The sequence below is a fragment of the Microtus oregoni genome, unplaced genomic scaffold (assembly GCF_018167655.1).
Source record: "Microtus oregoni isolate MIOR12 unplaced genomic scaffold, Mior012 000018F_ref0000195, whole genome shotgun sequence".
Taxonomy (NCBI): Eukaryota; Metazoa; Chordata; class Mammalia; order Rodentia; family Cricetidae; genus Microtus; species Microtus oregoni.
Window position 1 is genome coordinate 32,002,397 of NW_024543077.1, and position 21,720 is coordinate 32,024,116.

The following is a 21,720-nucleotide window of genomic DNA, read 5'->3' on the forward strand; positions in this document are numbered from 1 at the left end:
ATTTCACCACAAGTTGGGAGGAGGAAGTCATCAGGCTTTTTCTACAGTTGATGGAGACCGGCAGTTGAGAGGATATTCTGTTGTGTTTACGCCACGCTCTGCTGATTGGCTGACCCATACCGCTAACATTTTCCTGAACCTTTTCACTTAGTTTATCTGAGTCAAGGCATTCTGCTGTAGTTTGACCTGTCCTTTCCCTTAGGCGTATTCTGGTGGAAGCTCCTACTGTGTGTGAACTGAATCTGCAGACGTGTGTATACTCCATGGTAAAAATACAACACACCTTAGAGCTGTGTATGGCGAGTGCTTAGCACTGCAGAGGTTCCAGGGCTCTGGCCCCACCCGCCTACTGCCTCCGGTTCTCTGCTATGACTCCCTCCCGTTTTCCCAGTTGATGAACTAATTTTACTTATTGGCCTTGTTATTCTTAGATTTATCAAGTTTCCTTTTGACTCCAAGACTGCACAGGCTGTCTTCTGCACAGACTGTCTGTCTTCTGCACAGACTGTCTGTCTCCTGCACAGACTGTCTGTCTCCTGCACAGACTGTCTGTCTTCTGCACAGGTGTCTGTCTTCTGCACAGACTGTCTGTCTTCTGCACAGGTGTCTGTCTTCTGCACAGACTGTCTGTCTTCTGCACAGGCTGCCTGTCTTCTGCACAGACTGTCTGTCTCCTGCACAGGTGTCTGTCTTCTGCAGAGACTGTCTGTCTTCTGCAGAGACTGTCTGTCTCCTGCACAGACTGTCTGTCTCCTGCACAGACTGTCTGTCTTCTGCACAGACTGCCTGTCTTCTGCACAGGCTGCCTGTCTTCTGCACAGACTGCCTGTCTTCTGCACAGACTGCCTGTCTCCTGCACAGACTGCCTGTCTCCTGCACAGGCTGCCTGTCTCCTGCACAGGCTGTCTGTCTCCTGCACAGGCTGTCTGTCTCCTGCACAGGCTGTCTGTCTCCTGCAGAGACTGTCTGTCTCCTGCACAGACTGTCTGTCTCCTGCACAGACTGTCTGTCTTCTGCACAGGTGTCTGTCTTCTGCACAGACTGTCTGTCTTCTGCACAGGTGTCTGTCTTCTGCACAGACTGTCTGTCTTCTGCACAGGCTGCCTGTCTTCTGCACAGACTGTCTGTCTCCTGCACAGGTGTCTGTCTTCTGCAGAGACTGTCTGTCTTCTGCAGAGACTGTCTGTCTTCTGCAGAGACTGTCTGTCTTCTGCACAGACTGTCTGTCTCCTGCACAGACTGTCTGTCTTCTGCACAGGCTGCCTGTCTTCTGCACAGACTGCCTGTCTTCTGCACAGACTGTCTGTCTCCTGCACAGACTGCCTGTCTCCTGCACAGGCTGCCTGTCTCCTGCACAGGCTGTCTGTCTCCTGCACAGGCTGTCTGTCTCCTGCACAGACTGTCTGTCTCCTGCACAGACTGTCTGTCTCCTGCACAGACTGTCTGTCTCCTGCACAGACTGTCTGTCTCCTGCACAGACTGTCTTCTGCACAGACTGTCTGTCTTCTGCACAGGTGTCTGTCTTCTGCACAGGCTGTCTGTCTTCTGCACAGGCTGCCTGTCTTCTGCACAGACTGTCTGTCTCCTGCACAGGTGTCTGTCTCCTGCACAGGTGTCTGTCTTCTGCACAGACTGTCTGTCTTCTGCACAGGCTGTCTGTCTTCTGCACAGACTGTCGGTCTTCTGTACAGACTGTCGGTCTTCTGCACAGGATGCCTGTCTTCTGCACAGACTGTCTGTCTTCTGCACAGGCTGCCTGTCTTCTGCATAGACTGTCTGTCTTCTGCACAGGGTGTCTGTCTTCTGCAGAGACTGTCTGTCTTCTGCACAGACTGTCTGTCTTCTGCACAGGTGTCTGTCTTCTGCACAGGCGTCTGTCTTCTGCACAGGCTGCCTGTCTTCTGCATAGACTGTCTGTCTTCTGCACAGACTGTCGGTCTTCTGTACAGACTGTCGGTCTTCTGCACAGGCTGTCTGTCTTCTGCACAGGCTCCTTCCCTAAGCCTGCATACCTTGCTACCTCACATGCTGTTTAAGCTTCACCAGAACTCCTAGGATGACTAGAAATCTTCTTGCTTTTTAAAGCCTATGTGTTCCTTCTTTTTGAAGGTAATTTATCTTTCTCCGTACCTTTCACCCTTTGCAATCCAACCAAATTTCCTAGATCTTCACAAAATCCTGGTAAGAATTATCAAGAGCTTCACATCTCTCTTATGAATGAACTAGCTTGGCCCAATTTCTTTGCCAACAGCCAAAAGGAAATACAGAGATTAGAGTCGTTCGGAAGCTTCCTGGCTTTGTATGGATATATCTCTTCATTTCTAAAACAGTGTCACTTCGTTTTGTTTATAACCGTATTGAATGTCTGTCCGGATTACAATCTTTTTGTCCTGTGTGAGTTTCTTGCCTGTCCTCTCAAATGAAATGCATTTTTTAGGTTATCTCAAACACAATTCTATATGAGAAATCTCAAAGAATCACACTTCTATATGTGCAAGAGAAAAGGTGTTGAGATCGTGTTTTAGATTTAATCCCAAAGTCCCTTATTCCTTATAAAGCACGTAGGTGGGAAACTGGTCCCCACCAGAGTGGAGAACCTCTGCTCCCTGAAAAAGCAAACAAGTCATGGACCAGGGAAAGACCTTCCTGTGTCTGCCTGCTGAGTACTGCGATTGCAAGTGTTTGATGCAGTACTCAGCTGGGTTGTCAGGGTAACTGTGGAAGAAACTGTCTACAGGGCTGATTTTGATTTCCAGCAAGAACACCCTTTCCTGTGGGTTCCTTTCCAGTTATTCCTATAATATACAACTTTCCTTCTAATTCTTAAGAGACACAGAATTTTGATTATTATACTTAGAAAATTTGTAAAAACTTCTATTTTTCAAGAAAGCAAACTTTACGAATGAAAATCACTGAAATAAATAAATTAAGGGGGCTCAGGGTCTTTTGATTCATGTAATAGAAATACTTAAGCCTAGTTAAAAATTTCTTTAATTGAACTAAACTCTTTACCACATGCCTTTCGGTGTAAAACCCAGAAGCGCTGAAAAGCGCTCCATCAATCTCTCTCGCCTATTTCTAGACTTGACTGGGATGTTGTATGGAACAGAGCATCCAAAATTCACCCAAAATTCATCTAAAGCTATATATAGTTCATGCGGCAGTCCTAACCACAAGGAGTCAAAAGCCTGAAAGTCTAACTCTGTTCAGTCCTATCGCCAGCATTGTGTGTCTGAAATCAGCACCGCAGCTTCTTACCTTGTCTGTTATTTTTACTTCTATGGTCTATTTGGATATGAAAGCGAAGTGATGATGATGATTGTTGCTGTTGTTATAATAATAATAATAATAATAGTAATTATTATTATATTATATAACGGTAATATTATTATTATAACTACTACTATTATTATTTACATCGGATTCGTTAGGGGACGTTACAGAAAATCCATAAACTCCACAACCAGGCAATTCTTCTTTAATCTTTTTTTGGCCTAAAACCAGTGCGCTTGCATACACTCTTTTCCCGCCCATCCCACCCCACATCCCCACCCCGCCCGCGAGCGCCCTCGACTGCGCACGCGTCAAAGTGCAGACTCCGTTCGCTGAGGTACCGGAAGGGGCGGGATTCGCAGGAGCTCGTGCGTCCGGTCTTCCCCTTCCGGCCGCGGTTCCCCGGTGTGCCGCGCGGCGTGGAGATGCCCGGCCGTGAGGTGCGCGCCGACGATCGCGCCGCGCCGGTGTCCGCGCCCACGGCGATTGCACACAGCGAGGCCCTGGACAGCAAGGTGCGGCGGGTCTGGGGCTCCGGGACGCGGGCGGCGGGCCCCGCGGCTGTGCCTGCGTCCGTGGCGTCCCTGCAGACTTGCAGTCGTGTCTACCTAGGACCCTAGGATTTTAATCTTTGCCTGCCTTTCTCCCGCTCTCGCTTCCTTCGGGATAGGGTTTTCATGTCGCTCAGGCCAGGCTCAAACTCTTGTTTAAGGGGAGCGTGGCCTCATTCCCTTGCCTAAGAGCCGAGATTTCGGGGATGCACCGCCGTGCCGAACCCTACCATTAGCATCCAATTACAGACAAAATCTTCAGACATGGATAGCGGAGGGATGTGCGTACCGTCTTTTCAGGAGTTAAATGTGCTAAATTCCACATCCCCCCCCCCGCCCGAATGGCATCTTCGGTTAGTGGCCTTATTCCCACGGTATCACAGTTTTCTTTGGTACCAGCTAAAGTGAGATGTATGTATACCCGTCATTCCTAAAACACTGTAGAAGCAGACTTGAGGCTCCAGGAAGATGAGCGCCTGTGGCTTTGTAGTTCCTTACCGCAACTGTCACCTCTGGCTGTGTGGAGACGCAAAGGTGCACACTGAAGAGGGTGCCTGTGAGTTTTCAAAATACTCTGCCCCTTAATACTGTGTGTCGTGGCGTGGGATTGCTGCAAAAGAGGCATTGCCTACTTAGGCTTCATCTGGTGATCACAACAAGCCCAGCTTGATGATACCAGCAGGATGTAGTCTTGACCGTACAAAATAGAATAAGTGCGGAGGTGGAAAATGACGTTTTCTCTCCGCAGGTAGGGCCGTCAGTGCCATTTATTTTTTTCTGAATGATTGTCATCTACCATACATCATGAACAACACTGGTTGCTGGGCAAAGGGCAAAACCCACATTCGTTTTCTTTCTCTTTGTTTTAATTTACAGCAAGACGTTATAAAACTTAAGACTGGTACTAATTTTGGTAGACAGTGTTTCACTTAGGTTAAAGGTATAAGCCCTGGGGTAACTGGCTCCTGGCATGCCTAAGCCTTTCCTTCTTCAGCTGTTTGCCACGGAGCCCAGCTGGGCGCTGTGGCCCCTGTTTAGTGTCTGTTTAGACAGGTGGTGGGTATATGTGACAGCCCCTACGCCCATTACTTAGAATATCCCTACTGAACATACTTTGGAAACTTCTACCTTAGCTTTTTCTTTATTTTCATAGATTAAATTGCAAAACATCATTGTGGATGAACTCTCTAACCTGAAGAAGAATCGGGTAAGTTACTGCAGGAATCTGGACTAGTATACAGTATATTAAGATTAGGAGTTAGATCATTTATGCTAAAGTTACAGAGTTCTGACATACTGATCTCATACTGATTTGTTTTTGTTTTTCATTTGTTTTTCTGTATATGCCAATGCATCTCAAAGTTGAGAAAATTATTTCCCTATTACACTTTAGCAAAAATTGAATTATTTCCTTTTCCACAGAAAACTGTAATATTCCAAATACTTAACCCATTTAATGCCTTTTTTATGATGTGTTCATCAGTCAGCTGCTGTTTCATATGTGGTTTTTCTCTGGAAAATTGCATCCTAAGTGAGGAAATGATTTTCAGCCCTCTCAATCCTCTAGTGACTGACATTTTCAACACTTCTGATATTGTCATTTGTGGAATATTGGACGCTAAGGCAAATTAATACAGAACTTTAGGAGATCAGACTGGCAGAATGTCTAAATATTGTGTGACTTGACCTGGGGCTTCTTTCGGAGCAGTTGATACATACACAATTGTGAGATGCATGGGCGTTTAATTGCGGTGGCAGCCGTCTGTATCTGTAATGGTGACGAGACAGACAAATGTCTGACATTTGCGGGCAGCAAAGAACTCTTAACGCTGTTCCCATGTGGTGATGTAAAGAACCTTCATTGATGAGCAAAGCTCTCCATGCTGTACACCTGTAAGAGTAAACGGTAGCCCTGTGGCCGGACAGGACAGTGGCAGGATGGCAGAGCATCAGTGACTTGGTATCTGTTCGTATCTGATAAATTCTGAGTATTCCTGAAACTCAAGAGTAAGTGGTCATAGGGTTCTGTGGAGCATCGCCGTGCTAATTGTGTCCTGATACTGTGACTTTCTTTTGCAGAAAGTGTACAGGCAGCAACAGAACAGCAACATATTCTTTCTTGAAGATCGAACAGACATGCTTTCTGAAAGCAAAAGTGAGCGGTCTTCATTTTGGTTTTGTTCTCGGTGTTATGTGTGGAATACTATAGTAAAACCTCTTATAGGCTTTTTGTGGGGATTCATAATAGTACCTCAACTCAACCCCATCTGCATGAGCGCGTCTGGGCGTGTGTGCGACTACAGTGATCTATTTCCAGTCAGCCTTCCAAAGATCTCTACAGGTTTAAAAAGACTCCTTAGCTGGGGTGGGACTGGGATTCTGACTGGCTGGACCGTGAGCCGGCAGCTGTAGCTGCTGTGAGTTCCCATTCATAGCAAGCCCGTGAGGTCTGAAGACACTTGTCACACTGCAGCAGAACGCCCCAGTCTCCTGTCCTTGTGCTCCGTCTGTCCCCTTTCCTCTATGATCCCCAAGCCGTAGGGGTCAGGAGTGTGAGACAGAGGTCCAGTTTTGGACTGAGCCCTCTAAAGTCCCTTAATCTCCGCACGCACCAGGTGTGGTTCTTGTCTTACCTGCCGTTCACTGCCAAAAGGAACTTCTCTGAGGGAGGGTGAGACCTGAGCCACAGAGGAGCTGTTAGCAGGTGATGGCTGCCAGGGAGGAGGAGAGTCAGTGTCCTCAGGGGTGTGACTCCTGGTAGATCACCCATGTCAGTGGAAGGAGAGGGAGGGTGGGGGAGCACGTGGGTCTGATCAAACTATATCACACTTACGAAGTAAAATCATAACTTGAAGATGTATTTGGTGTATTTACCAAGTGAGATAGGCATGGCTTTTTTTCATACTTTGACTAAAGTATAAAAATTCATTTTCTGATTTTTCATTTTCGGGGGCAATACTTTGAGCCTGCAAGGTCTTGACAGATTTGAAAGTTGGATATGCAAAGTGCTTAGCCAAGTGCTTGGACCAAAATAAGTACTCAGTGAAAGGAAACCATTCCGAAATTCAGCACTGTTTGTCCCTGCAGCATTCTGAGTTACTCCTGGCAATTGTACAAGGCATCTACTCATAGAATCTTGAGAAGTAGTTTGTTTTGTCCATGAATTAATAGGTAAGCATTTCTGAACTTCAATCTTTTTTCTCACTCCCTCCTACAGATAAATTGGATGAGCTAAGAAAAGAATACCAAGCCTTAGAAAACTCGGAGACGACCAAAGTCAAGACTCAGTCGCCCTGACTTCACAGCCATGTGCGGCATCTGCTGTTGTGTAGGCTTCTCTGCTGAGCATTTCAGTAAAGAGTTAAGAGAGGATTTGCTGCGCAGCCTTAGGCGACGGGGTCCCGATAGCAGCAAGCAGTTGTTCAAATCTAGTGTTAACTATCAGTGTCTGTTTTCCGGTCACGTCCTTCACTTGAGAGGTGCTTTGACTGCCCAGCCTGTGGAAGATGAGAGTGGCAACGTGTTCCTGTGGAACGGGGAAGTTTTTAGTGGGGTCCAGGTTGAAGCAGAGGACAATGACACCCAGGTTATGAGCAGTAGCCTTTCTGCCTGTAAGACGGAGTCTGATATTCTGGCACTCTTCTCCAAAGTCCGAGGTCCTTGGTCTTTTATATACTATCAAGCGTCTAGCCATTGCTTATGGTTTGGTAGGGACTTCTTTGGCCGCCGTAGCTTGCTTTGGCATTTTAATAATCTGGGCAGGAGTTTCTGCCTCTCTTCAGTTGGCACCCAGGTATCTGGGCTTACAGACCAGTGGCAAGAAGTTCCGGCATCTGGAATTTTCCAAATTGATCTCAATTCTGCTGCTGATTCCAGTAGTGTGACTTTAAAGTTATATCCGTGGAAATACGTTTCTGAGCAGAATGTTATTGAAGAATGTGCTATCAACCCAACTCGGACTCCAGCAGAATTGCCGGCGCTTGTATCGGTGGTAGCAAGTGAAGCCGAGCTGTATCTTCCAAAACCGATTGCTCCCTTAAATAAGATGCTGCCTCAAGCTCCCCTGGAAGCTCCCTCTAGAGACAGTTCCCGGGTTCCACATGCAAGAGAGACACTTGAAACATTTCTGACGGATGGACACACAAAGAAAGTAGTTCAGCAGTTCATTCATGTCCTCGGTGTTGCAGTCAAGAGACGTGTCTTGTGTTTAGCTAGGGAGGAAAACCCGGCATCAGAGGAAGTTTTGCAAGCTTGTCCTAAGAAAGCAAGCATTGCGATCCTCTTTTCTGGAGGTGTGGATTCCATGGTGCTCGCAGCCCTTGCGGACCGTCATGTTCCTTTAGATGAGCCGATCGATCTCCTGAATGTGGCTTTTGTGGGTAAACGAGAGACTGGGCCACGTGTTCCTAACATCGAAAGAAAACAGCGAAGCCATCACAAGACCCTGTCTGAAGAATTCTGTCAGGGTGCCGCTGAGGTGCCGGACCGAGTCACAGGGAAAGCAGGACTGAAGGAACTGCAGTCTCTCAACCCTTCTCGGACTTGGAATTTTGTTGAAATTGATGTTTCTCTTGAAGAGCTACAAAATCTAAGAAGAGCTCGGATATGTCACTTAGTTCAGCCCTTGGACACAGTTCTGGATGACAGCATTGGCTGTGCGGTCTGGTTTGCTGCTAGAGGAATCGGTTGCCTAGTGACCCAGGATGCTGCCAGATCTTATGAGAGCCCTGCAAAGGTGTGCGCTGGGATTTTTGCTCAGAGGGATTTCCGAGACCTAATTTTGACTCTTGAGCCTTTTAACATTTAAGGTTGTAAGACTATACTGCATTTTATTTATTCTTTTTAATACAATGTATATTACTTCTTTAAAATTGAACATTTTTTTTTTTACTATTTTTTGACCTGTGGGGTTTTTTTTTTAGGCTTTATAAGAAAAATCTCTCTTTTTTTTTTTTCTTGTCCTCGGTCACATCTCTGGCTTTCTTCGCTCTTCTGTAGGTGATTCTGACTGGTATCGGTGCGGACGAGCAGCTGGCGGGCTACTCCCGCCATCGTGTCCGCTTTCAGGCTCTCGGCCTCGAAGGACTGAATGAGGAAGTAGCCATGGAACTGGGCCGCATTGCCTCCAGAAACCTCGGTCGTGACGACAGAGTTATTGGTGACCATGGAAAGGAAGCAAGGTGACTCACCCATTACTCAGAGGCTTTGTAGTAGAAATACAAAGGAAGGCTTCCTATTCCTTTTCCGTGGAGAGTGCTCCCATCAGGACAGGAGCACTTGGCACACAATCTCAGCTTTACCCTGTAAATGAGAGCAGAGCCGAAGGCGCCAGGGAGCTGTAGGAAGTCTGAACTCATGATAGGAGGTGACTGAGTAATTCTTTCTAGGGCCATGATGAAAAAACTACAGACGTGAAAACAGCATAGTGTATTTCCAAGTGGAGGCAGTTTAAGGATTTTGTTTTGCCCCATAAACCCACCCTGACTTTGTCCTGCAGGGTTGTAGAATCTGGGTTTGTCCGTGTAGGCATGTCTGCTGTGGTGATCTGTGGGGGTGCCAGGCCTGGATTTCGGTCCCTTGTGTGGTTTTTGAACAGATTTAGTACTGTTTTAGATCACCTAAAATGTTCACAGAGACCAAGGCAGTTTCGTGTGTGCTTTTGAAATCTCGGATTGTTTCTGCCTACAACCTACTTAGGATGTTAGGACATAGTGAAAAAGGAGAGTTTTCAACAGTAAGAGCACAGGGAGACGAGGCAGTCTGGGAAGCACAGCTGTGGAGCTCTGTGTCTGTGGTGGTTCACGTTAACTGGCAGACTCCGGAGACCATGGATTTGAGACCAGCCTGGCTTATGTATCAAGGCCATGTCTCAAAAAGAAAAATGAATGGCACCGTGTTTAAATAAGTGGTATTTTGTTAGAAGGATTCGGCAGGCAAGGAGGAGGAAGCCGTGTAAGCGTCATGAGAGCTGGAGAGCATCACAGTAGTTACCTCCCTTTGTCTGAGAATGTCTCTAGCCTTTATTTCATGCTTAGTCCTTTGCAGTGAAGCATGCTTGCCTTTGCCCAGCTGTCCCTGTGTTGCCAGTCCTTGTCCAGATTAGATTGTCATTGCTGTTCTGTTTCTCAAGATTATATTTCAGATAGATAATTAGTACTGTTCTACAAAGTAAATAAACTCTCTTTGAAGAACATGAGAGAGAGGGTCAGGAGTTACAGAAAAGGAAGAGAGGAATTTAATCCATTATCATCAGGCAGATGAAGGAGTAGAGAATTTACTTTTTCTGATGAAGCAGTTAATTCCAAAAGCCTAAGGAAATTATTCCAGTGCTGCGCTCGGGTGGCGGTGTGTAGGAAGAGCGGTTAGGACAGTGAGTGTGGCAGAGCTGCTGTGTTCTGAGGATGGGCAGGGAAGATGGGGATGGGCTGGTAATGGAAACAACGCAGCTCAGAGAAAAATCCATGGTTTTGTGGGAAAGTGAAGAAGCAGAAGAGCAGAATGTTTCTGTTTTAAATGTAGTATTTGTTATGGATACCAATTTGTGGCCGCACAAGCAATTTAAGTGTAAATAAACAAAATTCTTACAGTTTTGTTTATTTACAGTGTTACAAGTCCAGGCTTTTGGAACCCTCTATGTTGGCTTCATGCCCCTAAAGTTCAGTTTCTGTAGACATGCTCAAACCAGACAGAAGTTACTTATGATCAAGCTGTATACTGGGGGCACCCGCAAGGATACTCTGAAACAACTTGAAATTATTTCTTGATATCATAGACAGCTAATTTATTTAGATTTTAGAATTCTTTATAATGCATATAAAATTGCCACGTTTTGAAACACCTTTTTAATGTGGTTGAATTTTATCTATTAAATTACATAATCACTAATAGACTTTTTAGTAGTGGCCACTCTTTTTTTTTTTTTTTTTTTTTTTTTTAATAAATTTTAGGTTTCCTTTCCTGGATGAGAATGTCGTGTCTTTCCTAAATTCCCTGCCGGTGTGGGAGAAGGCAGACCTGACTTTGCCCCGTGGGGTCGGTGAGAAGCTCATCTTACGCCTGGCAGCTGTGGAACTTGGCCTCACAGCCTCCGCCCTTCTGCCAAAGCGGGCCATGCAGTTTGGATGTAGAATTGCAAAACTGGAGAACGTTAACGAGAAGGCATCTGATAAATGTGGAAGACTCCAGATCCTACCTTAGCAGACCTCTCAGGAAGATTGCGTCACCCCGTGATGCCACCGTGTGACAGTCACCACCAATAAACAGCTGCTGCCTCACGGGTGGGGTGTTGTGCTTTCCTAGTGCGTGGTATGAATTCTTACTCTTCCCATCAAGGCTCCTTTCGATCAGACACATGGGGTGAGTTAGGCAGGGTTCCCCAGATGGCCTCAGCACTGGGGTTGTTACCGGAAGCCCAGATACGTACAGGATTAGAGCTGGCCTTTGGGGAAGTTCCACCTGAGAAGCGGGTGAAGTAGGCTGCAGATGAAGCTCCGCCAAGCCCCTTAGAGATGCGATGAATTCCAGTTTGCAGATGCGGGAAGGGGCAAGGCTGCTTTCCACCCCGGTCCCTTGCCCTGCGCATCTCTTCCACCTGGCTATTTCCAGGTTCTAGCCTTTTGAATTCTCTCAGCACACTTAACACTGAAGGGGTTGGGAGGGGGTGTTGTGAGAGTCCAGTTCATGAATGGTGGGAGAGAGAGCAGAGGCCTCGCTTGTGCTAGGCGCCAAAGGACCAGTTCTGTAGAACTGAGCTCCTGAACCTGGGACCTGATACTGACTCCCCGAAGACAGTCTCAGAACTGAGTTATTTTCTGGAACACTCGGTTCAGAGATGGGAGGAAAAACCAGTCAGTGTCTGTGTGTCAAACAGTTTGTTCCCCAGTCTCCAGAAGAGCCGTAGCCACAACTCAGTTTGCTGTTGTCTTCAGCAACCTTGGCTTAGGCTTTGGCAGACTTAATGCCCTTGTCAGTTCATTTCCCTACTTGAGGAATTTTTAAGAACTAATTTAAATATCTTCTGGCCCTTCAGCTGTGCTTGTCCCCTGCTTAGCCGTTCACAGAAAGGTCAGTTGGTTAGCCTGAGACCTGCCTCTGGCCAGCACAGAAGTCTCTTAGACAAACTGACTTCTGAGCTCTGTCGAGTGGATGTCCAAGAGCAGAGGCACCATAGAGTTGTTTTCCTAGGAGTCCCATCCTGGGTGTGTCTGCATCGTGACTCCGCCTTCTCTGTGGTTATCCCATTGCTTGCTCTCTCGCCACTACAAGCAGAAATGGGCCCCTATCAATCAAAGACCGTTCTCTGTCACCCCTTGTATTGTGTGTCGAACTGATAGCAGTCTGCTGATCTGCCCTTGCGTACCCCATTAACTGTCCATCATGACCCCCCCACATCTCATCACCACCCCACACTCTACTATTTGGAGTCTTTAACTAGGGCTGACACCTTTCTGATAGCTATTTGTAGAAAAGAATTGTTAGGAAACTGACCGACTAGCCTGATAAAGGCTTTCCTGTGCCCCGAGTTTATTCCCTGGTAAGTGCAGTTTCGTGCATAGTGTCTGCAGTTATTAGGAGTTCTGCCCCAACCACTAAGAACCTCACTGCTCAGTCTAAAATTAAGGGGGACTTAAACTTCCCCTGATCTGGCTGCTGCAGCCAGCGAAGTAGGCCATACCTCTCCCTTAATCCATGAGATGTCCCGTGGCTTCTGACCAGTCATGGCTTCCCTGGGCCTCCTGGCCATCGCTTCATTGTCTTCTGCTGACCCTAACCGCCCGTAGCTGCTGTAGCTGCTTTCTCTCCCGTCCACCCTTCCCCCTCCCCTCTTGTTTCTCTTTAAGACAGACAGAGCCCCATTATGTAACCCTAGTTGCTCTCTCCAGCTGACCTTCAAATGTTAAATTTCAGGTTTCCATCCTGGATGTCAGCAGTATGCTCTCTATGTTGGCGAGTCGACCTTTTTTAGCGTAAGTGAATTTGTAGTCTTGCCCCAGCTGCCTGTTAATCCTTTTCTGATACCTTCGGGAGATCATCTGGCCTTCCTTTGTTTCTCTGGTACACAGAATTATGTTCACAGCTGAACTTAGAATCGTGTTTTGACATCCTATGGGTCCTGATGGGAACTGAAGGGTCATTGTTTTCAACACCTTGCCACCCCGTAATCTGTTCCCAGTAGCCCCCCTCAGAGGCCCCAGCGCTCCACCCTCATCACTGCTGCCATCACCTGGCCTTCACCTGACCTGCATCAGGAACGCCTTAGCCCAGTTATCTGGGATATGAATTCAAAGTCGCACGCTGGCCCTCACCCGATTTGCATATTCATTTTGTGTTCCCATCCCTTGGTTTCGGTGCGGCGGTTTATTTTCTCACACTCAGCAACGGCGTCCCGGTCCCAGAAGAGCAACTTGAACAATTATTTGTATGGATGGCTTTTTCATTTCCCGGCCTCGTTTTAAGTCGCTCCACAGACATCTGGACGTTCTTTTTGGTGCGGTCCACACCTTACCCCACGTTGGCAAGCACTTTTGTGTTTCTAAGCTCCTTGGGGTTTTGCTCTTTCCCCTGCATCTCCAGTCTTTGGAATGGTGCCTAGCTCATAATTGATGTTCGGTAAACGTTTGTTGCACAATAGGATTCCAGACCGGGACCCTCAGAGCCTGGCACCTTGGCACGAGCCACTCCAAGGCGCCTGTTGTTTTCTTTGCATTTAGTAGATGCGCGGTAGCAGTGACAGAACATGTTTCTGGACTGAGATCTCGAGAGAAGTTAGAGGATTTGTCCTCATGGGATCAATCCCGAGGTTGTGGCCTTGGAGCAGAATGTACAGAGGCCGTGCCAGCCCACGCTCGTCTTCCTGAGACGCAGCCTGCGTATAGGAAGGGCCTTAAGACAGCTTTACCCAGCTTGGGGTCCTCCCAGTTCTCCCCATCAACTTCGGCCCAGCTTCCCTGACCGTCTCGCGCTCCGGAGGTTCTGGGGCTCTTCAGAACCATCGAGAAGCCATCGCAAGCAACGGCTGTCTGCTCTTGGGAATACCTTAGTGACCATCGTGAACGCGACTCTGCTAGACAAGCAAAGTATTTCCAAGTAGGCCTCTCCCTTTTCCTGTCGTTTCCCATGTCCTTGGTGGATACTGATTATGATCACAAGTCTTAGAGCGGGAGGTCTGCTTCTGAAAACAGCCCCCCATCAAGTCCTGTCATCTCCTTAGTTTACACGCCAGCCTCTATGAAGTAGTAGGGGAAAAAAATGCCCTACAGAGCCGGATTGTGTAGGCAGCGTTGACTACAAAATGCAAATTTTCTGCCCCAAGGCTTCTGATCCAGAAACAGGTGCAGGCTAAATTTTGAAAATCCCTGTATAACGTAGGCCAATGACATTAAAGAAAAATACTCGTTTTTATACATCCGCAGAGTAGATATATAAATATAAATGTTATATAAAATATTAGTATAAATATAAATAAATAAATATAATAAAAATATTAGTATTGTGAAAGCAGGCATTCAGCAGGCAGGAGGAACAACAGCTCAGCCGATGAGTGGGGACCTAAACTGAAACACCCCAAGAGAGGGAGCATCTAGGGGTGAAAAGGAAGGAGAGGACAGCAACAGCATGTGCGGGGAAAAGAGAGATAAATGGGGTGGAAAGGGGAGAGAGTTTTAAAAAAAATCTTCACAATGAAAACTGAAGATAAGCAGTAGCTTCTCATATACAAACAACATTTTTCTGAAATACAGCCACACACCATTTAATGAAGTTCTGGTTAGCTTGTTGCCAAGGGAGACAGAAGTTGAGGTCATGTAGGAACAAGAAACCACAAGCAAACAAACATCTCCGGTATATCGCTCTGTAGACACATCTATGGGACTTTTCTTTCTCTTGGTTTTTTGAGATGATTTCTCTTGTGTAGCCCTGACTGTCCTGAAACTTGCTCTGTAGACCAGGTTAGCCTCTAACTCAGAAGAGATCCATCTGTCTCTGACTTCCAAGTGCTGGGATTAAAGGTGTGCGCCATCACTACCCAGTAGGGACATTTGTTTGATTGATGATCGGTGTGGAAGGAAGGGCCCGGCCCCCTGTGGGTGGTATGGTCATGGGTATATAAAAAAGCAAAGTGACGAAGCTGGAAGGGGCAAATGAGTAAACAGTGTTCCTCTCTGGTCTCTGCTTCAGTTCTTGCCTCGACTCCCACCGAGGATATACTGCGACCTGGAAGCCAAATAAAGTCTTTCCCCCAACAAGTTCCTTTGGTCACGATGTTTATCACAGCGATAGAAACTTAAACAGGACAAATGGGAAGCGTGTCAAGCTATTTCATCATTACGAACATTGTAGAATAGACTTACACAAACTAAGATGTTATATATAATATTAAGAGACGATCTGTGTGATTGGATGCTGGAGAGGTGGCAGAGCACTGAGAACTCAGTGCCGCTTGGCTCTGAAAAGCAGAGATTTTCAAATCATCTATCATGATGAATGTTAAAGATTTTACAACCTTAAGTATTTTGATTCAAATTGAAGTGCCTTGTGGTGCAATTAATGGGATATTGAAAACAGTACAGATTGACCATGAAAAGATTAACTTTAGAAAGTGTAGAGGTTCGTGTTTATTCTAGAAAAAACACAGCTTTGTTGCCATGACAAACGCTATTGCTTGTCTTTTCCTTCTTTGCAGAAACGTCAAGAAGGACACGCTAGATTTAATTCGCAATGTTAAGAATATCCAAAAAAGGCATAGTTAGATTTGATCAAATTCAAGATGAAGAAACCTACCTGGAAAATTTAGCAGTGCAAAGAAATGCCTCTGCTTTCTTTGAAAAGTACGAACGCAGCGAAATACAGGAATTGTTAACGACAGCCATAGTCAGCTGGCTGGCTGCCAAGGATGACGTCCATTCTCAACTGGACATCCCGTGTGGACTCATGAGTCAAATCAATAATGTGGGCTTCTCCACAGCCATCCTCCTGACTCCTGTGGACCCCACTGCCCACTTAGACTACAGGGAAGTCCATCAGATCTTAAGGGAGTTGGCTGTTGGAATTTATTGCTTAAATCAAATCCCTTCCATCAGTTTAGAAGCAAATTATGATCAGAGTTCTTCTTGTCAGTTACCTCCAGCTTATTATGATACCAGAATTGGACAGATTTTGATCCATATTGACTATATGCTAAAAGCACTGTGGCATGGAATATACATGCCAAAGGAGAAACGAGCCAGATTCTCTGAATTGTGGCGCACAATCATGGACATTGACCAAGATGGGAAGCCTCAAACAACTAAAGACATATTTTCCGAGTTTAGTTCAGCAGGTAAGAGAATTTAGCACCGTTTAATTGTTTTTTATTACAAACCATTTTTCTCTTTTATTGACAATAAACTTTTCCATGCAATATATCTTCTGATCATACTCCCTCCCAACTCCTCCAAGATTGTTCCCACTTCCCCAACTCCTCCTTTCTTGTTCTCTATTTTTTAAAAAAAGGAAAACAAATAAAAAAGAAACTCTCACACACACACACACACACACACACACAAGTACAAAATCAGAAACCACAGTGTGCAAGCCAAAGACCATTAAGACAAAAATGTTCCCAAACAAAGCAATAGGAGAGAAAAAGTCTACAAAAGTACCATTGACTTTGTTTGTGTTGGCCATCAACTGCTAGGCATGAGGCCTACCATGAAGTGTGGTAAGTAGACTTAATGAGACTCTATTGGAGAAAATTAATTTATTCTTTGCAAGCAGGTATCAATTACAGGTAGCTATGTCATTGAGCTGGGCCCCTTTATCTTTGCCTACCATTCATAGATTTGGTCTTTTGGTGTCCCAATTTCTTGTATATTTCTTTCCTGTGACTTTAAAATTTTTTCATATTCTTGGTCAGGGTGAGGGTGTGATTCCTCTACTTTATTCTGATATTGTATCTTCTACTTTGTCTGTTGTACTGGCAAGGCTTTCCCCTAAATTCTCTTAATTGGGTTATTGAGTTTTTCAATCTATCTTCATTTTTGCTTGAATTTTTTTCAGTATTTCCATCTTCTCTTTACTGAATTCAGTTTTTAGAGTTTGAATTATCACTTCATTGAACAACGTATTTGCACTTTCTTGGATGTGACTTGAAAGTTTATTTCTGTTCTCGTTAAGTCCTTAAATTCTTTGATCGTGTTTAAGATTTTTCTTTTCAATTCTGTGTTCCAGTTTTCACTGGAGAGCATTTCCGTAGGGTTGATGGGTCTTAGAGAAGACATACTGTGTTGACATTTTGTACCTTTTGTGTATTTGTTTCATGAACTGGACATGTGGACTTATTCTGTTGGCCGCGTGTCTGATGTGAGATTCTAGTCTGCCTCTGCTGAGTTGAAGTTTGGCTTTGTTTCTGTTGTCCCCCAAGTTAGGTTGATTTCAGATCAGGTGAGATGAGGAAATCGTAGGTTGCCCCTTCAGGTAGTGTTATTTCAGACTGGTGGAACAGGCATGATTCCACTTCAGTGGTAACCAAACACGTGTACCAATGGGACAAAGGGCTGCATCTGCTTGGGCTGGTGTGTAAGGTGCACTACCTATACCTAGGTGTGCTTGGGAACATGAGAATTGTGTGCAGTGGACTGGGGTGCTGGGGATTCGCCAGGTTAGGCCAGTACACAAACAGTTCCATAAGGATTGTAGACCATGAAGCCCAGCTTCCTGGCCGGACAAGCACCTGGGATGTGCAAGCAGGGATCAGCCTGCAGGTTTGGAATGGTGTCGGCAAAAGGAGGCCTGAGAGACTCACTAGGCCTGGCAGGTGCACAGGATGTGTGACCTGGTCACACAAGGATAGCATATTCCTTGACAATTTCATACTCACATATGATGCTTTGACATTCACATCCCTGACCCCTAACTCCCTCTCATCCTATCAGCAGGTCCTTATTGACCATGCCCTTTCTCAGATTTGTGAATTATGGTTTTGCTTTCTGATCCACTTCATTTAGCCAGGACCATTTCTGTCATCATTGGTTAGAGCTAGCAGTGAATTGAAGGTTGTTGAAAACGTTTAAGGGCCTGCCTCAAAAGTCTTAGTTCAGGGTTCAAAAACCAGACATACGCATAGGGACTAAAGTCTGAGGGCTACAGAAAAGGAATCTTCCTGCACAGATCTTTCTATTCATGTGCGCTTTATTGTTATCTGTTTATTTTACTGCCTCGATTCTAATTCTTCTGTCCTAATTGTCTATAATTTCTCAGTTCTAATTCTCTGTCTCAATTCTAATCCCAATACTTATTCTCTGTTACCTTCTTCTTCTTCTTCTTCTTCTTCTTCTTCTTCTTCCTCTTCCTCTTCCTCCTCCTCCTCTTCCTCCTCCTTCCTCCTCCTCTTCTTCTTCCTCTACCTCTTCTTCTTCTTCCTCCTCTTCTTCTTCTTCCTCTTCTTCTTCCTCTTCCTCTTTCACTTTCTCTTCTTCTTCCTCTTCTCCTCTTCCTCCTTCCTCCTCCTCCTCCCCTTATTCTTCTTCCTCCTCCTCCTCCTTTTCTCTACAATCTCATTTGTCCTACATTCTTTATCCTTTTACAAGTTCTGCCTGCTTCTCTTCTAGTCTCATCTCTAAAATCTAGTCTAAAAGTTCTTCTCCTCCCCATGGCTTGAAGCACCAGAAAAGAGATGTCAGTATTAGCTCTTACTGGTCAGAAGCGTTCCTAAGATAAGCAATGAGGGCAGAGCCATTGCCATAGCAACGTAAGGGTTCCAAGGTTTTGAAGAGATCAGGCAGGGGGAACAGTGATATAGGCTCAAAGGCATAGGTCTTTCGTTTACAGACTGGTAAGTAAAGAATTAGCATGCTTTTCTTAGTAAACTTGGTGGACATCTGAGACTCTGACCTTGCATAAGCTGTAAAGTTTTCTTTTTTTTTTTTTGACAAAACGCCTTTAGTCTAGTTGAGCTTGTTCTGAGGTGATAATGAGATGATTGTGTATAGTCAGCAAGGCAGGCTTTTAGGTGTCTGTAGGCCTCATGGGACGATAACTCTAGCTATGAAGCATGTCCCAGTATATATTCTGCATATCAAAACTATATCACTAAATAAAAAGTCATCTATCTGACCATCCGTGGACGTGCGTACCTCTCAGATGGAGATGCAATTCTAAGATCACATGTGCACAGTGAATGAAATTGCATGGCAATGGGGATAGACCATGGCTGTTATTTCATGCGGGAGATCACAGATGAGCACAACCGTTCTCAAACTACGCTGTAATTGCATCACGGCCTACGAGAGCTCGTGATACACTCTCCTGACATCTCACCCTTTTCCGTTCACAAGGAGAAACGTGTAAGTCAGTCTCAGGGCAACGCTTTCCTATCTGATGCTGGTAGAATGAGTCCAGGACTCTCTCGTTCCCTATCTCTCTGAGAGCCTTGGCTCAATGACTTTAGGCATGCCGTAATTCTTGACCTTGGGCATCTGTGAATGTCTCAGTTGAGGTCTCTTGGCCTGAACACTAACATAGGCCAACTGTCTGCCAAGAGAAATAATTACAGGGGGGTAGACTTCTATGTTGACACAAAGACCTGGTTGAGAGAGTAAAGGTATTGACTGCGGTTACTTCCTTGCCAGCATCATGCATTGCTGGAGGGAGCCATCCTATAGACCAATGCATAGGGGAAATTGCGCCCAGTAAAGAACACTGTAATGCTATGGGAAGAATAATCCCCAAGCTGTAATGCAAGGCAAAGGGCTTATGGCTTCACACAAGAGGTCTGCATTGAAGACAGCCAACACCTTCAGAAGGCAAATATACCTAACCACCTTGCTGGACAAGGGTAATGAGATGTGCCATCGCTTTGCTAAATGAGGTCTATTCTCCATGAGATATGCATCTCTGAAGGGCTGGCCTCGGAAGCACCTATGAAGTGCTCACTGTGTACTTCTACGGTCCATGACATAAGGCCAAGACTCTCCTTTCTCAGGAACCTGTTAGCTGTGAGTGTCGCAGTTAGGTCGTTTCAATACCGCCACTCCTAATGACTTCCGAGGGGCCTAATTCTATGTAGACCCAGGGGGAGGGATCCACAGCGGTCATCCACGATTTCAGTGACTGCACCAGGCCCAGACAAGTTCATTGCCCTCTTCTTTGTCTCTTGTCTCTTACTACCTATTTTTTTTCTTTCTTCTATTTCTTCCCCCGCAAAGGTTTGGTTGATATCACAAATGATCCAGATTTTTATGGAATCTATGATGAAGACATGAACGAGGATCCAACCTATGAGCCCAACAGCCCCGAGGAAAAGGCTATATTTATGAAATACGCGGAAAATATTATGCTGAAGTTAACATTCAGTACCACCCAAGTTCAACAACACGAGAATGTCTTTATATTCGAGACAGATTATTGGCTTACTAATGCCATAAAGTACAATCAGGATCAGCTTGATATTTGCACTTACCAGAGGCTACAGCAAAGACTGTATCTTCAGAAAAAAGTTATTCAAAAGCACTTTGAGAAAAAAAAAGAAATCAGAAAAGGGATGGGCTATCTGAAGCTAATATGTTTTCTGATTCCATTTTTACTCAGCCTAAAAAAGAAGATGAAAGTTCCGTATTTAAATAGTCTGCTTCCACCTTTTTCAGGTAAGAGGATGAGCAAAAATAGATCTCATCTTTGCTGGGATGCCAGAAAATTATTTACCAGATAAGTCCCATATATGTTTTCATTACTTTCCTGTAATAGAAGCTGATTATTTCCATCAAATGATGTAGTGGTTTAAATAGGAATGGCCCCCATATGCTCACAGATTTCAAAGCTTGGTCTTAAGGGAGTAGCTGCACTTGAGAGGGATTAGGAGGAGCTGTGACTTTGTTGGAGAAGGTATGTCACTGGGTGTCCCAAAAGCTCAAGCCAGGCCCACTGTCTCGCTCTCTCTGCTACCTGCAGGTCCAGATGTAGAACTCTGAGCTTCTTCTCCAGCACTGCCTATGTGTCACACTGTTGTTGTCACAGACTGTACGGGCTGCTGTGGTCATGGTCTCTATAGCAACAGAACACTGACTGTAAGGGCTGCTGTGGTCATGGTCTCTATAGCAACAGAACACTGACTGTAAGGGCTGCTGTGGTCATGGTCTCTATAGCAACAGAACACTGACTGTAAGAGTTGCTGTGGTCATGGTCTCTATAGCAACAGAACACTGACTGTAAGAGTTGCTGTGGTCATGGTCTCTATAGCAACAGAACACTGACTGTACAGGCTGCTGTGGTCATGGTCTCTATAGCAACAGAACACTGACTGTAAGGGCTGCTGTGGTCATGGTCTCTATAGCAACAGAACACTGACTGTAAGGGCTGCTGTGGTCATGGTCTCTATAGCAACAGAACACTGACTGTAAGGGCTGCTGTGGTCATGGTCTCCATAGCAACAGAACACTGACTGTAAGGGTCGCTGTGGTCATGGTCTCTATAGCAACAGAACACTGACTGTAAGGGTCGCTGTGGTCATGGTCTCTATAGCAACAGAACACTGACTGTACAGGCTGCTGTGGTCATGGTCTCTATAGCAACAGAACACTGACTGTACGGGCTGCTGTGGTCATGGTCTCTATAGCAACAGAACACTGACTGTAAGAGTTGCTGTGGTCATGGTTTCTATAGCAACAGAACACTGACTGTAAGAGTTGCTGTGGTCATGGTCTCTATAGCAACAGAACACTGACTGTACGGGCTGCTGTGGTCATGGTCTCTATAGCAACAGAACACTGACTGTAAGAGTTGCTGTGGTCATGATCTCTATAGCAACAGAACACTGACTGTACGGGCTGCTGTGGTCATGGTCTCTATAGCAACAGAACACTGACTGTACGGGCTGCTGTGGTCATGGTCTCTATAGCAACAGAACACTGACTGTACGGGCTGC

The 21,720-nt window shown here is 45.6% G+C and overlaps 3 protein-coding genes across 3 annotated transcripts in view; all 3 read left to right on the forward strand.

Moving 5' to 3' along the window:
- The first annotated feature begins 3,649 nt into the window (after positions 1-3,649).
- LOC121459107 (ASNSD1 upstream open reading frame protein-like) lies at positions 3,650-7,178 on the forward strand. Its single transcript, XM_041668628.1, has 4 exons — positions 3,650-3,788; positions 4,978-5,031; positions 5,904-5,979; positions 7,042-7,178. Exons 1-4 carry the CDS (start codon positions 3,699-3,701, stop codon positions 7,119-7,121), a joined length of 300 nt encoding a protein of 99 aa, XP_041524562.1. The 5' UTR covers positions 3,650-3,698; the 3' UTR covers positions 7,122-7,178.
- On the forward strand, positions 7,132-11,098 carry LOC121459106 (asparagine synthetase domain-containing protein 1-like). Its single transcript, XM_041668627.1, has 3 exons — positions 7,132-8,559; positions 8,823-9,004; positions 10,772-11,098. The coding sequence occupies exons 1-3, from the start codon at positions 7,132-7,134 to the stop codon at positions 11,019-11,021; spliced, it is 1,860 nt and encodes a 619-aa protein (XP_041524561.1). The 3' UTR covers positions 11,022-11,098.
- Positions 11,099-15,539: 4,441 nt separating this feature from the next.
- The window catches only part of LOC121459057 (ankyrin and armadillo repeat-containing protein), a 42,805-nt gene continuing 36,624 nt past the window's right edge, over positions 15,540-21,720 (forward strand). The window contains exons 1-2 of the mRNA XM_041668568.1: positions 15,540-16,140; positions 20,006-20,443. Coding sequence (XP_041524502.1) covers positions 15,540-16,140; positions 20,006-20,443 — 1,039 coding nt within the window. The remainder of the gene's footprint in view (positions 16,141-20,005; positions 20,444-21,720) is intronic.

Excerpts from the sequence above, each read along its gene's own strand:
- LOC121459106 (XM_041668627.1), top strand. The coding sequence starts at position 7,132 with ATGTGCGGCATCTGCTGTTGTGTAGGCTTCTCTGCTGAGCATTTCAGT. Across the intron at positions 8,560-8,822 it reads CTTATGAGAGCCCTGCAAAG|GTGATTCTGACTGGTATCGG; the intron begins GTGTGCGCTGGG and ends GCTCTTCTGTAG. Across the intron at positions 9,005-10,771 it reads GACCATGGAAAGGAAGCAAG|GTTTCCTTTCCTGGATGAGA; the intron begins GTGACTCACCCA and ends AATAAATTTTAG.
- LOC121459107 (XM_041668628.1), top strand. The coding sequence starts at position 3,699 with ATGCCCGGCCGTGAGGTGCGCGCCGACGATCGCGCCGCGCCGGTGTCC. Across the intron at positions 5,032-5,903 it reads CTAACCTGAAGAAGAATCGG|AAAGTGTACAGGCAGCAACA; the intron begins GTAAGTTACTGC and ends TTTCTTTTGCAG. Across the intron at positions 5,980-7,041 it reads CATGCTTTCTGAAAGCAAAA|ATAAATTGGATGAGCTAAGA; the intron begins GTGAGCGGTCTT and ends TCCCTCCTACAG.